The 17,748-nt window shown below is 36.1% G+C and overlaps 1 protein-coding gene across 1 annotated transcript in view; it reads right to left on the bottom strand.

Annotated features, from left to right (window-relative positions):
* Positions 1-17,748, bottom strand: part of CCDC81 (coiled-coil domain containing 81) — a 74,977-nt gene extending 57,229 nt beyond the window's left edge. Inside the window, 1 exon segment of the mRNA XM_020993819.2 lies at positions 17,127-17,748. Coding sequence (XP_020849478.1) covers positions 17,127-17,205 — 79 coding nt within the window. The 5' untranslated portion in view covers positions 17,206-17,748.

Genomic DNA, 17,748 nt, shown 5'->3' with positions numbered 1-17,748 from the left:
ATTTCACAGTTGTACATAGCATTTTTACAAAAATTGTCCCTATAGTAGAGTATAAAAACTTCATAAAAATACCTATAAGCAAAAATAATAAAAATGATATTCAAAAAGTTATTTGAAGGAAGAATAAAAAACTAATTGAAGACAAAATATCTTAATTCTAAAAAAAATTCATGGGTCAAATAATAAATCATAAAAACAATAGAAAATTTCATCAAAGAAAATGAAAACAATTGGCCAACATACCAAAGTATATAGGAGCAGCCAAAGCAGTCCTGAGAGGAAAACTGTTTCTAAATGCTTTCGTCAAAAATAAAAAAAACAAATACAAAGATCAGTGAATTGAATATGGAACTAAAAACCAAGAAAGTCAACAAGTTAAAAAGCCCCAACTTAGTGCCAAAATAAAAATTGTGAAAAAAAAGAAGAGAATAACAAAATTGGAAAAAAATTAATTGATAAAATGAGAAGCTATGTTTTAAAAAAACATAATAAACAATTAGTTAGTCTGATTTAAAAAAAAATAGAAAGGAAAACCAAATTGCCTCAACCAAACATGAAAAAAGTCAGTCAATCAGCATTCATTAATTAAGCACTTACTATGTGTCAGGCACTGTCCTAAGCGCTCGAGATGCACAGAAAGACAACACAGTCCCTTCACTCAAAAAGCTCACATTCTGATGGAAGAGACAAACGTACAAATAACTGTATACATACAAGAGATATACAGTATATATGGAAGGTAGTCTTAGAGGGAAGGTACCAGGAGTAATGGAGGGGGAAAGGCTTCCTACAGAAGGTGGGATCTGAACTGAGTCTTAAAGAAAGCCAGAAAATTCAGGAGAGAGAGGTAAGGAAGGAGAGCATTCCAGACTTGGATGCAGCCAGTACAAAATCAAGGAGTTGGAGACGGAGTGGCATTTGTGAAAAGTAACAAAATCAGAGTGGCAGGATAGAGTAGTAAGAATAGGAAGACTGAAAAGGTAGGAAGGGACTGGTTGTGAAGGGCTCTAAATGCCAAACATGTGGTTTTATATGTGAACCCAGAGGTAATAGAGAGCCATAGGAATTTATTGAGTAGCAAGGTGATCTGGTCAGACCTGCCACTTAGGAAAATTACTTTGGTAGCTAAGTCAAGAATAGATTGGAGTTGGGAGAGACTTGAGGCAGAAGTCCAATCAGATGGCAATTGCAATAGTCCAGGCATGAGGTGATGAAGATCTACACCAGTGTGGTACCAGGCTATGTGAGTGGAGAGAAGAGGTATAGCTGAGAGATTGGAAGATAGAAACAGGAAGACTTGGCAACAGATTTGCCATGAAGGGTGAGTGAGAATGAGGAATTGAGGATGGTGCAGAAGTTGTGAGCCTGGGTGACTAGGATGATGGTGATGCCCTCAACAGTAACAGGAAAATTGGGAATAGGGACAGTTTCAGGTGGAAAGATTATGAGTTCTATTTTGGACATGGTAAATGTGATATACCTATGGCACATCCAATTCAAGATATCTGAAAGGCAATTGATGACATTAAGTCTAAAGCTCAGGAAAGATACTAAGACTAGATATATAAATATGGGAATAATCAGCATAAATATAAGAATGAAGGAGAATAACAAATGAAGAAAATTATCAGAAATTCTTTTGCCCAATAATATGCCTCCAAACTGATAATGTAAATGAAATTAATGGCTACAAAATTATAAAATACTCAAATTAAGAGAAAAAATATTTAAATGACTGGGGGGGGAGCGGGGGGAGAATACCTGAGCACTAAATAAACATCCAAAGAAAGAAAACATCAATTCCATATTGATTTACAAGTGAATTCTATTAAACATTTAGAGAACAATTCCAATATTACAAAAACTGTTCATGAAAATAGGAAAAGACAGGATCCTTCCCAAAGGCCTTTTATGATATAGATATTCTCTTGATAGTTAAACCAGAGGACCACAAATTAGAAAGAAAACTACACACAAATATCCCTAAAGAATATATATGCATGCAAATATCCAACCCATAAAAAACCTATACATTATGACCACTTAGGATAAATGCCAAGTACACAAAGTTGGTCCTATATTATGAAAAATATACATATAATTGACCATATTAATAAGAAAAAATAATATCACATGATTACAACAATAGATGGAGAAAAGGCTTTTGACAAAAGATAGCACCCATTTCTGCTAAGAACACTAAAAAACACAGGAATAGATGTACTTATCCTTAATATTTTAAGTAGTATCTATCTTAAACTAAGAACCAGTAGGACACTTAACAGAAATAAACTAGAGACCTTTACACTAACATCAGGGTAAAGTAAGACTATCTATTATAACACCATTATTTAACATAGCACTAGAAATGCTAGCTCTAACAAAAAGACAAAAAAAGAAATTAAGGGAACACACATAAGGAAAGAAGAAACAAAATTATTACTTTTTGCAAATGATATAATGATCTACACAAAGAATCCAGGCGAGTCAGCTAAAAAAAATAACTAGAACAATAACTAAACCAAAATAACAAGATATTTTTAAAAAACTATATAAATCCTCAACAACAACAAAAATCCAACAGGAAGAGATGAGAGAAATTTCATTCTAAATAGATGGAGAATATAGAAAACATTTAGGAGTCCACCTACCAAGATTCACATCAAAGGAGAAGGTTGGTGGCATGATCTGATGGGGGAACTGGGCCTGCAGTTAGGACAACCAGGATTCAAATCCAGCCTCAGATATTCTATAACCCTGAGCAAGTCACTTAACCTCTATTTTGCCTCCCTTTCCTCAACTGTAAAATGTGAATAATAATAGCAACTATCTCCTAGGGATGTTGTTAAGAACCAAATAAGATAATTTCTGTAAAAAACTCTTCGAACAGAGCCTGGCACATAATAGGCACTATATAAATGCTTATTCCCTTCCCCTTCTACTGTATGAATACAACTTCATAGCACTTTTCAAATAAATATAAAGGCAGATCTAAATAATTAAAGAGATATTAACTGCAAATGGATGACACATACAAATATGTTTAAAATGACAATACTACCTAAATTGGGCAGCTAGGTGGCACAGCAGATAGAATACCAGCCCTGGAGTTAGGAGGACCTGAGTTCAAATATGGCCTCAGACACTTACTAGCTGTGTGACCCTAGGTAAGTCATTTAACCTTGTTTGCCTCAGTTCCTTATCTGTAAAACAAGGTGGAGAAGGAAATAGTAAACTACTCCACTATCTTTGCCAAGAAAACCCCAAATGGGGTCACAGAGAGTCAGACACAACTGAAATAATTCAACAACAAGAAGTACCTTAATTAATTTACTTATTTAGGTAGGGATACACTGAACTACCAAAGGATTTCTTTAGAAAACTAGAAAAAATGGGAACAAACTTCATCTAGAAGAATAAAAGGTCAAGATTCTCAAGGGAAATAAAAAAGTTAAGAAGGGAGCTTAGCAGTATCAGCTCTCAAACACTATTACAAAGCACTAATCAGAACTCACTTCATGGAATAGATTAGACACACAATATACAGAAGAAAACGAATGTAGTAATACGGTGTTTGATAATCCCAAAGACTGAAGCTTTTGGGTAAGGATTCACTGTTGGACAAAAATGTTGGGAAAACTGAAAAGCTGCCTGACAGGTCCTAGGTTTAGGCCAAGAATCCATACCATATACTACAATAAGCGTATCTAGACATGGATGCATGTCTAGACATAAAAGCATGCATTATCATAAACAAATTAGGGTAGTATGAGAGAAAATGCCTTTCACAACTACAGATAAAGGAAGAGTTCATAGCCTGACAAGGGAAAGATTATAGAAGATAAAAACTGGTGATTCTGACTACAAAAATTAAAAAGATTTTGCATAAACAAAATCAATATAGCTAAAATTAGCCATATTGAGAAGCAATAGAAGAAGTAGTTTTCTAGGAAAATTCTTTGTAGCAAGTTTCTCTGATAATAGTCTATTATCCAAGACATATTTTTGAAATGATTCAAGTATTTTCAAATAAACATGTTCAAATCAAAAATAGCCATTCCCCAATAGATAAGTAGCCAAGGTACCAAAGAAGGCAATTTTCAAAGAAAGATAACCAAGGAATCTATAGCCACATGAATTATTAATTAGAGAAATGCAAATTAACAAACTCTGAGGTTCCACTTGATACCTATCATAACATTTTTAAATGAGCAAAAGAAACAGAAAACGACAATTATCAAAGAAGCATATGGCACACTGCTAGAGGAGCAGTGAACTGGTTCAACGATTTTAGAAAGGAATAGGAAATAATGCCCCTAAAGTCACTAAACTGTGCATATCGTAGGACCTACTAAGAACAATTCTAGGCCTAAACCCCAAAGACAGAAATAAAAGAAGAAACAGAGCCCTATGTTAAATATATCTGTATATATTTTGTGTTTATATATTTTATGTATGTAAGCTTATTTAATATATGGATCTGTTTTTTGTCACTCTTTTGGGGGTTTGTGTGTATATGTTTGGGTTATGCATGTGTGTATATCTATATAGTATGTGTCTATATGTACACACATATATACACATGTACACAATACAATGTGCACATACATGCCCTATATATGTATTTGTACATGTATACATATGTGCATATACATCTATAGCCTATATACACATATAAACATATAGCAGCTCTTTCTGTTGTTAGCAAACTGGAGTCAAAAGGGGTGCCCATCAATTGGAGAAAGAATCCTATGAACTGATAGAGGGTGAAGAAGGAGAATAGCTCAAAATTAATAATAGCTGACATTTATATAGCACTTCCTATGTGCCAGGCACTATACTAAGCACTTTACAATCATGACCTCATTTGATCCTCACAACTACTCTGGGAGGTAGGTACTATTATTATCCCCATTTTACAGTTGAGGAAACTGAGGCACACAGGGGTTAAGTAACATGCCCAGAGTCACATGGCTAGTAAGTGTCTAAGGCTGGATTTGAACTCAGATATTCTAGGCCCCAGTGCTCCATTCACTGTGCTTTTTTTTGTCCCGCTGAAAAGAGAGAAAGAACCCCTTGGAGAAAAATGCAATGGCCAGAAGGAGATGCCTACTTAGAGCCATTATATATAGAATGGCTCTATATAACCACAGAACATTGTATATAAAGAATGGTTTCCAGCACTGGGGTTCTAAGGTCCCCAGAGGTCCTGCCATATCTCACTAAATTCTTCAAACAAAACTAATTTTGATTGCCTTTAATTAAAAAAAAAACATATATCATGCTGCTTGACATTGAGAAGATTAAAACTGATCCTGTATCATTTTCTTATTGATTCTATTTACAAGTAATTGATTTTGTCCTGTAACTGCTTAAGTCATGGTTCTTTGTCTCTGAACTTACTTCAGAGTTCAGCAGGCTTGTAATGAGTTAAGTTTAGAAATCCAGCTCTTCTGACTCAAGAAATTTAACTGACCTTGGAGAATGTGTGAGAAAGCCAGGGAGTTTGGGCCCGATATCTTTACTCCCCCAAGCTATCATTCAAGGATGTCTGGTTTGCTGTCCAAAAGTCGGAGCCACTGTCTCACACTGGCACTCAGACAAGGAATGAGCACTTCTTAGTATCAGGAGAGAAGATGGGGGGAGGTTCCCCCCTTCTAGTCCCCATTACCAAACTTCCAACCAATCATGTTGTTCTCTGTGCTTCAACCCTGTAACCAATCACGTTGCCCTTAATTCCATAATGTCATTTATCCTGTTCTGTTCTTTGTTCTGTACTCCCCAAAACCCTATATGAGGGGAACTGTCTTCTTGCTCAGAGTCTTTGACATGAGTGGAGACAATCCATTGACCCATTTATTGACAGATAGCATGCCCCTGCTAATGAATGTTACATCTTGCTTGGAGATCTGCCTCAGTTTACCTTTTTGTTAAAATCTCAATCACAACAGATGGTTGAAGTGATAATATAGGGAGAGAAGAGCTTTCCTACCCAAATCCTTATCAGAACCTCCCCCAATCTACTGGGCCCCAAGTGGAACAAATTTTCCACAAAGGGCAAGAAACTCTGGAGTTAGACTGCCTCTCTTCCTATTCATAACAGTTTCAGATCTTCTCCAGACAAAAAAGGGTGAGTGTTGTATAATTTATGTATGCTCTGAGTGTTTCTATTTGTATTGGTTGCAGCTTTTGAATTTGGACTTGATCGTCAATAAATAGAGAAAGTCATAAAAAAGCCCAGGCCATCCTTTGTGGGTTGCCTTCATGAAGATGTATTTCCATTGAAGAAGATATCTTAAAATAGGCTACAGAGGTGAGGAGAGAGAAATTATTATTTGAGTGTGCACCAGACGGACAACAGTTTTCTGACCTTAACATACTGGGGAACTGTTTCCAACCATAAAAAGTAGACATTGAGTTCCAATGACGTGCTTTAAGGATTGAGGAGTTAAAATTCCTATCCAGGAGCTATTTTTTTTCAGGGCGTGTCTTGTGAGGGGGGAAAAAGGATTTATTGGCTTTATTCCTGAGTCAGGGTCCCACAGAAGGACAGATCAAATTGATTCTAAATTTCTGGGTTTGAGATAGCAGTGTTCAACGATCAAACAGAGTAAGGCAATATGTATAACCCATCAGTGGCATTTAGTCAAATTGCACCAATCAAAGATTGCTTTGAGCAGAGGGGATAAATTATCAGGTGAAGTAACTAGTCAAAAGGCTAATAACTAATGCCTCCCCAGGAAAGAAATATTGAGGCCACTATCTCTCACAGGTGTGTTTCTTGGCCTCTGTCTATGTCTGTATATGGCTTGTCTATGCCATTTTATTAAGATTACTTTCAGAAAATTGGGCAAATGAAACTCAGAAAGAAAAACCACTCTGTATCTTGTGATTTTTTTTAGTTAAGACTTCAGAACAAGTCTCTTTCACTTTGCATTCCTGTTCTTTGAGGAGCTTTGGGAGTGCAAGGGGAGAGATAGATAAGAGGTCAAAGGGATTTTTTCTCCTCAAACTGTAGAAGTTTATGACATCAGAAATGAATTAGAAATCACATTTATGACTGAAATATAAGTTCTCTACTATGCATCTCCAGATTTTGGTTCATATGTTTTTATAAATGCTGAAACAAATAGTATAGTAAGTTTTGAGATAAATGTTCTTTGGAATTTAATAAATAATAGCACCCTCCCCACAAAAATGAGAAATTTATTGTTTTACAGCCAAGAAAGGAAGGTTATTTTTCTGATTAGAGAGAAGCTCATAAGTTTAAAAAAATGCATTTCACATTTCAAATGTTCTCTGCCCACAAGAAGAGAAGTTTATTTAAGAAAGCACCTTGAAATGTAAGTGAAATTTGCTTGGATAAATGCTTTGTGTTAAAAAAAAAAAACAACTTTAAAAAAAACTTTTGTGAAATTCCTAGAACTTAATTGTTATTTGAATAGACCAAGTTTTTGTAAGCTGTTAAAAGTTTTTCTCATTGCTAAAAGGATTGTTGTTGCTTCCGGCTCTCAGGAAATAACAGAATCAGCAGTGATTCAACAGTTTAATTGTTATAGGCATATGAATAGTCTATATTGCACTTTGAGAGTAAAAGCATTTAATATCATTAGTTTTAACAACATTTACTAAATTTTGAAGGAGAAATTCAGTGAAGATTAGAGAATAATAGTGTGAGATATCATTGGAATAAGGAGAAGTTAGGGAGTGAACAAAATAAAAGAAGTTTTAAGTGACACATATGAAAGTAATAAGGAAGGTGTGGATTTTCAGACTACAGGAGAGATGTATGGTTGCTTTCCATCCTTTGTTCTTGAAGATGACCAATGGCATCTGAAGTCATAATAACAATGAAAAGAAGGTTTAAGTATGTTGGCAGAAAGTTTTGAAGAAGTTTTGGATATGTTTAAGTGGGAAAGGTGTGTAACACTTCATGGCTTGGTTTTTTTTTTTAATTAGGAACTATAGCAATAAAAAAAAATGCAGCTTGATCTGGAAGTAGTAGGGAAAAGTTATAGAGAGCTATGAGTGAATTGATAATCAATGGGCTCTTTTTGAACTTATAGAATCCAGATTTGAACTACACAAAAAATGTGCTCTTGAGAGGGATGATTGGGATAGATTAAACCTATTACCAAACTGCCATTTTTAAATTCTTTGGCATGGATTAGCTAGAAATAGTGGACCCTACAATATTTAATGTTTGGAACAAATAGCCCTTCTGTAAAATATAATACTAAATAATCGAAAGTATAAATTGAGATTCTGTGTGATACCATTCAGAAGATAGATCCAGGGTGTGATTTAATTTATTCGGGTCTTATTTTAAGTGAAATGTGTTTCTCCTGATTAAATGCTTATGGTAAATCAGAATTTATTGTATTATTTGGCAGTAAGACAAATTGGGGAAATGTATGGATCTGAAAATTTAATTGTGTGCTATTAAGCAAGTTATCTCAGTTTATCAATCTGTAACATGGATATAAAGTGCCTAACTTAAATTTGGTAATTCATTTTAAATGAACCATTATTCAAATTGTAAATTCTTTTTTGATCTGAATTCTTTTGGGTTACAGATTAAGTTGTTACAAATTCAATTGTAGAAAGAATGTTGTAAATTGTTCGAAACTGGTCATTTGGAAATGCAATAGATAATGATGTTTTCACTGTGATTTTGATAAGGCAGAAATCTCTTTAGGATCTGAAATGCAGACTCCTGAGATATTATGGGATAAGGTTTTTGTTTTTTTAAACAACAATGGCATATATAATTTAGCCTAGCAAATTTTGAGTTAACGTAACATTGAATTCAAACCAGTAAAACCTTATTTGTCTGTTGTGATTCATTTGGCCTCTGTATATGTTAATTTTTCCTAATTGGATCTTTTGTGAAGTACCTTTGCAACCTATAAACCACTTGTGGTAGTATGAATGTATTCCTGTATAAAGGTAATTTTTAAATGCATTTGACTAAATTAATATCATCTGATTAGTGTTAAGTTTTGTTTTAAATTCAAGGTATGGTTATTATTATCATATTTCTAAATGTTCTTGTTATTGTGAATTCTGAGAAGCCATTGTATAAGAAATGTTGTTAAGGGAATGGTAATTTCATATCATTGGACATTTTAACTCCTTTTAATTTGTATACTGAGAATTAATAATTAAGTTTTAGAAGCTACTGTGATGATGTTAAAAACTTATTAAGTATTTAATTAGGTATATTTTAAAAGACGAGAATAATAATTGCTCACATTATGGAAGAGAAAAAGGAGTGGAAGACCTTGGTTTAAAAAAAAACTTCCTTCTTTGTAAACCTGCCAGCTTCAGCAAGGTTGTGAATCATTATCAGCCTTGCGAAAAATTTATGTATTGGTTTATTTAGACAACAGGATCTCATTCTCCAGTATAAATATCCTGAAATAAAGGGGGAGGGGATTTTTTTGAAAGTGTGTTTATAGTATAGAAATGATTTGTTGTTGTGCTAATTGTGGAAGCATTTTTGGAATAGTCTATACTGAAGTCACATCTTTTTATCAACTTAGTCTTAACAGATTCCAGTCTTGGAAATATATATATATTTGCTTTAAAGTAATTAGCAGACTATCATATATTCACTATCTATGTAAACTTACAGAATGTGAGTACTTTATTAAATTCTAATGACTGCCTTTTTACATCAGGAAGAGTTTTAAGCTGTATTTTAAAAAGGAAAATGCTAGAAGAAAGGAAAGATGAGTAAAAATCTTTTGTATGATTTTTTTGAGAAGGCCTGATAAATTTTTGTTTGCTACCTATCTTATTGCAATAACTTGAGAGGGCTGATAACAATTGTGTCCAGCCCTGCTATGATTAGTGAGACTTCGCTATTTGAAGTGAAACCTTTCGGAACTCTGAATTTTCTTTTGAGCTTCATTTTTCAGGTTTATTGTGACCTTGAACCAATGTTTCACACTTCTAAAGAAAAAACACCAGCAGCTCAATGGGAGTGATATCTGAGATCTAAGGCCAGTGGATATCTGTCCCTACGAATAAGGTTGGGAGGGTAACTTTGGGAAAGCTAAGGTTGGACCCTCTTAATTCAGTTTCCCATCAAGAAATCGTTCCACTTAATTAATTCTGAGCCTGGCTGTGGTGTCCTACCATAAGGGGTGGGGAACCTTCGGCCTAGAGGCCACATAAACTGAATCCTAAAGTCAAAGGGCAGCACTTGAAGACCTAGAGGACCACATGTGCTCTTGAGGCTGCAGGTTTCCCACCCTGATTACACTTGGCTGCTTAAACTATTCTTACCTGAAATCCAGTGGAACTGAGGAACTTTATGCTGTCATACATGTGGTAAGTCATTCTGTGCCCTTGAGTTTGGGCCTGGAGGATAAGTATGGATGGTGTTAAAATCATGTCCCTACTTCTTTTACTCAGGGTGAATTAAGCTGTGATTTTTATAATGCATCTTGTTGATGAAATACCTTAGCAACTCTTACTGTTTTCAATCTGACACCATAATCAATACCATATCCTGAACAACTAAATAAAAGAGTATTTGGCCTTGTCATCTGCCTGTTTATAGTTACCTTTATTTGTGTATTGGGAAAAGTCCTGAAATTTTTCAGAATAATTAAACAATTATGTGAGAGTGTGTGTGAAACCAAAATAAGAATCAATTAGTTCAAGTTAAAATCAGAAACATCTTCAGATTTGTTTTTTTTAATGTTGTATTGAATTTTTATTCATTTTGTTAAATGTTTCCCAATTATATTTTTAAAAATTTATTTATTTACTTTTAGTTTGCAACATTCACTTTCATAAGATTTTCGAGTTCCAAATTTTCTCCCTACTCCCCCCTTCCCCCACCCGAAGACAGTGTGCAATTTGATATAGGCTGTACATATACATTCATATTAAACCTATTTTCACATTAGTCATGTTGTAAAGAAGAATTAGAACCAATGGAAGTAACCATGAGAAAGGAGAAACAAACAAAAAACAGAGAGAGAGAGAGCAAATAATATGCTTCGATCTGCATTCAGACTCCATAGTTCTTTTTCTGGATGTGGACAGCATTTTCTATCAGGAGTCTTTTGGAATTATCTTAAATTCTTGCATTGCTAAGAAGAGATAAGTCTATCAAAGTTAGTCATGGCACAATATGGTTATTACTGTGTACAATGTTCTACTGGTTCAGATTTGTTTTAAAGAAAAGAATTTCAGTGCAATCAGTTTTCTTAAAGGAGAGTAACTTATGGAAGATCTTGTGTTACTTAAAGAAGAAGTCAATTTTGTATAGGTTTATTATTTAATTTGGGATTAACACTTGTCTGTAGAGCATGTCCTGTACTGTAAACATGTTTTAGTATAGATAACTCATTTGATGTGCACTGTTCTTTGTATACAGTTTGGAATTAGTTACTTAGTGTATTTACACATCACATCCCAGGACTTTTTGCTACAAGTTAACTTGGTAACTTTTAAGTAAAATCATTTGTGAATTAGAGGTCACTTTTTTATAAAAAGTGCTTCATAATCTTTATTTTTATGTGAGAATTAAAGTCTTATCAGTCTCTAATCTTCCTTAGGGGGGAATTGAATTGAATTGGAATTAATTTAAATTAAATGGCATTTAAATTCTGAGTTCTAAATAATTAACAATGTGAAAATTGTAAAAAGTTAAAAGTTGAGTAAAAATTTTGAAAAAACAAGATCAAATGAATTTATGTATGTAATATATGTAATATGTAATTATATATGTGTGTATGTGTATAATTTGGAGGGTTTTAAGAGTTCTTCCTTCTATGCCATTTTAAAATATTTAGGTTTTGATTTTTCAGCTTGTATTTGAATTTTTTAAATATGTCAGTACAACAGTTACATCATAGAACTTACATCATAGAAAGTTAAATGATAATGGAGTCAATGTTAATTTTAAAAAGCATTTGGCCCTAGTTTCTATGTCTACTTTGGTAAATATTAAAATCTTTAACCAGAAGGACTCATTTACTCATTATTCAGATTCTCATTTTTTTTTAAAGATTCTTCCTTTAGCTTGTTACTGGAGTGTTTACGTCAGGTACAGAGTTTAAAGATAGAAACAGCAAAGAGTATTCAAAACTGAAATTCTCTGAAGTTTCAAGTGAACTGTGGTTTCCCAATTTAATGTTATAAGAACTACGAAGTTTAAGCTGGTTTTAACTAATTATTGGAGAAGTAATGTTTAAGAAGTTATACTAAAGTATATTGAGATCTGGTTCAGTAAAAGACTAGCTAGAACACCCAAGAATTTCTACAAGCGATAGGAACCAGAGAAGCAAGCCTACCTAGGAAGAGAGCACTTTGGAGCTGCCCTCAAGACTTAGAAGATGCTCCCAGACCAGACCAGACTGCATGGGATAGCTGAGATCCAAGACAATTGGGCTGACAAAATGAACTTTGGGAATGGGTTACTAGGATACCAGACTTGATGTTAGCTAATGTTAATGATCACTATTGCATTACTCTGGCTTTTTGCTTCACAAGTATCTATGTTTCCTGAGTTTTCTTTTCTTTTCTTTTCTTTTCTTTTTTTTTTTTTTGGCTAGGCAATGGGGTTAAGCGACTTGCCCAGGATCACACAGCTAGTAAGTGTTATGTGTCTGAGGCCGGATTTGAACTCAGGTCCTCCTGACCTTAAGCCTGACGCTCTATCTACTGTACCACCTAGCTGCCTCCTGAGTTTTCTTAACTGATATGTAAATCTCCCTTCTAAATTCAGTCTATCATTTTAGATATGTTTACTCTCTTGGTTATGATTGATATATCTTGTTATTCCTTTTCAATTTTGCATTAGTTACTGTGCTAAAGTCTGTTCTGAACTTCCATCAGAGAAACCTGTGTTAGTGCATCCAACTACTGATAATAAGGATGTTAAAGATCTTATAGATTAGACTGTTGGTAACTAATCAATGAGACCTGTTTGTCTCCCAAGAGCAAAAGGGAGGAATTGAGAAGATTAAAAACTGATCCCATATAATTTTCTTATTGATTCTATTTACAAGCAATTGATTTTGTCCTGTAACTGCTTTAAGACATGGTTCTTTGTCTCTTAACTCAGTTAAGTTTAAAACTCCGGCTCTCTTGACTCAAGGAATTTAACTGACCTCAGAGAATGTGTGAGAAAGCCAGGGAGTTTGGGCCTGATATCTTTCTTCCACCAAACTATCCTTCAAGGATGTCTGGTTTGCTGTCCAAAAGCCTGGACCACTATCTCTCACCTGCACTCAGACAATAAGCACTTCTTTGTCTCATTCAAGAAGAAGGGGAGTCATTGCCAGCCCCCATTACCAAACTTCCAACCAATCATGTTGTTCCCTACATTTCAGCTCTGTAACCAGTCATAGTGTCCTTAATTCCATGATGTCATCTACTCTGTTCTTTCTTCTTCATTCCCAAAAATTCCATGTAAGGAGAACCCTCCTTTTGCTGGGGTCTTTGGAATAAACAGAGGCAAGCCACGGACCCATTTGTTAACAGGTGGCATGTCCCTGTTTTCTTGCTCAGAGATCTGCCTCAATCTACCCTTGCATTAAAATCTCAATGGAAACAACACTTTTCAGATTATAATGGTGGTTATGGAAAAACCAAACCAACCACAGTGAAAAGTCACTGAGAATCACTGCCCCCAGAACAATCCTTGATTATGTCTTTTATATCCAGTTTTTCCATTTTAAATATGTCTCAGTATCACAGAATCACAAATTGAGAGCTAGAGCAGTTATGTAGTCCAAGTCCTTCATTTTACAGGAAAGAAAACTTGGGCCCAAGAAGGTTAAGGTAACCAGGCCTTACTCCTCAACCCTATCCCACTGGAACCCTGAACCTGAACCTAAGACCCTGGACTCTCATAAGTGAACTTCCCCTTATCATCCCCCTAAACAGGCCTCCTCAACCCTCCCAACCTTTTCCAGAACATGCTGGTATGGACCCCTGTCTTTTCTAGCTCTGCTTTATTTGTTATGTTCCTCCTTAGAATGGAAGGCCCTTGAGAGCAGCAAGGCTCTAGCTTGTATTTGTTATGCCCAGAGCTTACAACTGTACTGATTTTTTTTCCTCTTTAAAAAATACCGTTTGTTATATGGGATGACTCTCTGTGAGGAGAAAAGAAAGAGATACAGCGGATAATTATGATGATGTAAGTAACAGAATACATCAATAAAAATTTGGTTTGGTTTGTTTTTTGTTTTTTTTTTAAACGTAGGTATGGGGCATACACTGTGTGCTTAGTGTAGAAATATGCTGGGGGTGGGAGGGGTGGCAGGGCAGTTAGGTGGCACGGTGGATAGAGCATGGCCCCAAAGCCAGGAGGGCCTGAGTTCAAATCCAGCCTCAGACCAAATTTGACACTTATTCACTTAACCCCAATTGCCTAAAAAGAAAAAAAAAGAAAGAAAATAAAGAAATATGCTCAAACCTAGAGGTTAAAGCCAAAGCAAAAAATGTCTTAATTACTTACCCTCACGAAACTTCTATTTTTAAACTTAGAACTTTTATTCACTGGTAGAAATACTGACCAAGCCCAGGAAAAGAGATTAAATAAGAGTCTGAGTGACAAACCCCTCACAGACACCTGATCGAGGCACTCTGATCAAAGGCAAAAGAGGACAATGTGATGAGATTTATCTGGCCTGTTTTGCTGAAATTTGAAACTCCTTCCCACACTAACACCCTTCTCCTTGGGATGGTGAGGGGGGAGAAGGGAATGAGGTTACCAGGCATATTTAAAAAGCATTTAATCATCATTCTTTTTTATTGATCTGTTTCTATTAAAACTCTTTTTATTGATGTTTCTATAAAAACTCTATCAACTTAATCCTCATTAATGTTTCCTTTTGACCACTTTTATTTTTTTAATTTTTAACTAATAAGCATTTATTTTCTTTCCCTCTCACCTACCTTCCAACTGAAAAATGAAAAAGAAAACCCCTGTAACAAAGATGCATATTCAAGCAAAACAAATTCCCCTGTTGTCCACTGGTCATTATTTTAAAGAAATAGGATGGGGTAGGGGGTTAAGAGGCAGGGCTAGATAATGTAGATGGCTGCTATGCAACACACAGGAGGAAGGAGCCTTGCAGGAAAGGACCCTTTCTAATTGTGCTTTTTAATTAGCATATATTATTTATTCAATTCAATAAATATTTATTAAGTGTCTACTGTGTGTGAAGTGCATAGGATGCAAAGACAAGAACGAAAAAATTCCTTCCTTTAATGGTTGCTAGTGCACAGGACATCTAGGTAGCACAGTGGACAGAGTGCTGAGCCTAAAGTCAGGGTTGGATTATTTCTCAAAAATCCCACATAAGGAGAACTAACTGTCCTTTTACTGGAGTCTTTGGCATATGTAGAGGCAAGCCTTATTATCTTATTGAGTTCAAATCCAGCCTCAGACACTTACTAGCTGTGTGACCCTGGTCATGTCACTGAATCCTGTTTGCCTCAGTTTCTTCATCTGTAAAATTACCTGGAGAAGGAAATGGCAAACTATTCCAGTAAAGAAAACCCCAAAGGGGGTCACGAATAGTCAGACATAACCGAGCAAGTGCACAGGGAAGAGTCCCAATGTCCAAATCATGCCTTTGGCACACAAACACCCAGGCTGGGGAAAAAAGAGAGGGGAAAAAGGAAAGAATACATTAATTATCCTTTCCTGATTTTCAAATTTTTAAAAAAATTTTTAATGTTATATCATTCTTCCCTGATCTTTTTAAATCACAGCTAGTATTTATGATGTTTAAAAGTGTTCAAAACTTCAAATACTAGTGCTATATATTTACATAAAATTTTTCTTTTTTCTTCTAGGCAATGGGGTTAAGTGACTTGCCCAGGGTCACATAGCTAGTGCATGTTATGTGTCTGAGGCCGAATTTGAACTCAGGTCCTCCTGACTCCAGAGCCGGTGCCGCCCTATACATACACCTGTTAAGAACAATGTAAATACTTGCTCAAAGAATTTTCTTGCTTATATCAACGTCCTTGTGAGGTGGCATGTATTCAAATGCCTGAGTGTAATAATACAGTTTCCATTTCATAAACAAAACCGAGGTAGGAAAAAATCAATCAGTTTGACATTGGCAAAATTAGAACTCAGGCCTTTAATAAATTTAGTATGGTTCCCTATTGCTAAGAGGTGGGGACCTCTTCCAAACACACACCCACATGCCCATTACCTTTTATTGTATCTCAGCTTGTTAAATCAATTGATAAATCACAGCAAGCACTTATGAAGCATCTAGTAGACACTAAGTTGCTGCTCTGACAAAAGGGATCACAGGATCATAAATTTAGAGGCGGAAGGATCATTGGACGGTAAGCAACAATTTTCCCAAGGGTGGAGCCATTCAGAGTTTCACTGCCACAAATAACTCAAAAGTATTTCCTTCCTAGGTATCCTCCTATTGACCTATAGGGGGAGTCAATCTCTTTCCACCACTCAAACGCAACCCTTTTAACCACAAGCACTACTCTTCTCAGTGTGACAATAGGAGCCATAGAAACAAAAAGCAAACAGACGTGGGGTCCAAGGAAGAAGAAAAGACCCACCCTGAGGCAAAACAACCATATAGAGCCAGGCATACCGTTTACTACCTGTGACCTTGAACTAATTATCATACACCTTATTTTTCAATTGCAAAATAATTGAGTTGGGCATGATCTCTGAGCTCCCTTCCCATGCTAAAATTCTATAATTCTGCAACCCCTGTCACCTTATTTCTCAACTGTAAAATAATTGAGTTGGACATGACTTGTGAGCTTCCTTCCCATGCTAAAACTGATTCTACAGCCCCTGTGCAAAGCGGAGTCCTGCCACAGCCACCTTTTACCTAAGGAGGAATCTAGGATGGTCTTAACGCCTCCAAAAAGGACTCCTTTAGATTAAAGCCAATCCAAAGCATGGTTCCATCTCAAGAAGAACATCTCATGTTTACAATCTGGGAAATTCTTGTTTCTACACCAGATTCCCCTTCCACCACCACCGCCATCCATCCAATTACCCCATCACTTCTTTCGGAGCCACTGAAGATTCATAGTTCTGGCCTAGGGGACAGACCAACCCACCCCTAGGAACGCCCAGCAGTAGGCTTCAGACTTCTTACCATCCTGAGACAGCGACGGCAGTGTGGGGAGCACCTGTTTTCCTAATTCGAGGAGGGCTGGGTGGATGGTATCCAGCATCTTGGTTTCCGAATTCCTTTAACAGTGCGATGACTTCTTGAGTTTGGATTTTGCTGCTTGAATTTTTTTTCTTTGTGTTTTTTTTTGTACCCTTTTTGCTTTGTTTTGCTATATTGTGTTTAAAATTAATTTTCACACCCCCTGGTCACCTCTAAGGCACCGCTTCTTTCACCTGGAGTTCCCTTTTTCTCTCTGCACTTGCTTTTACTAGCTCTCTCTCTCTCTCTCTCTCTCTCTCTCTCTCTCTCTCTCTCTCTCTCTCTCTCTCTCTCTTTCTCTCTCTCTCTCTCACTCTCTCTCTACTATTTTGGTTTTGCTTCTCTTGTTAAATGATATTTCTTCTGCCACCCTACCTCTTTCCCTGTCCCTTGGAGGTCTCCCTAGCTAGACGCCTTAGGGCGCTTTAAGGGCGCGGTTGGCAGCGCAGCCTCAGGCTAGGCGTGTGAGTGCGGGAGAAGGGGGTGGCGCGGGGATGAGAAGGGGAGACTCCAGGACCTCGGAGCGCGGGGGCTGGAGGTAGGCAGTCTCCACGTTGCTAGGACG

The sequence above is a fragment of the Phascolarctos cinereus genome, unplaced genomic scaffold (genome assembly GCF_003287225.1).
Source record: "Phascolarctos cinereus isolate Bilbo 61053 unplaced genomic scaffold, phaCin_HiC Scaffold_726;HRSCAF=1367, whole genome shotgun sequence".
In the NCBI taxonomy this organism is placed as follows: Eukaryota; Metazoa; Chordata; class Mammalia; order Diprotodontia; family Phascolarctidae; genus Phascolarctos; species Phascolarctos cinereus.
This window is presented reverse-complemented; position numbering and strand designations above follow the sequence as displayed.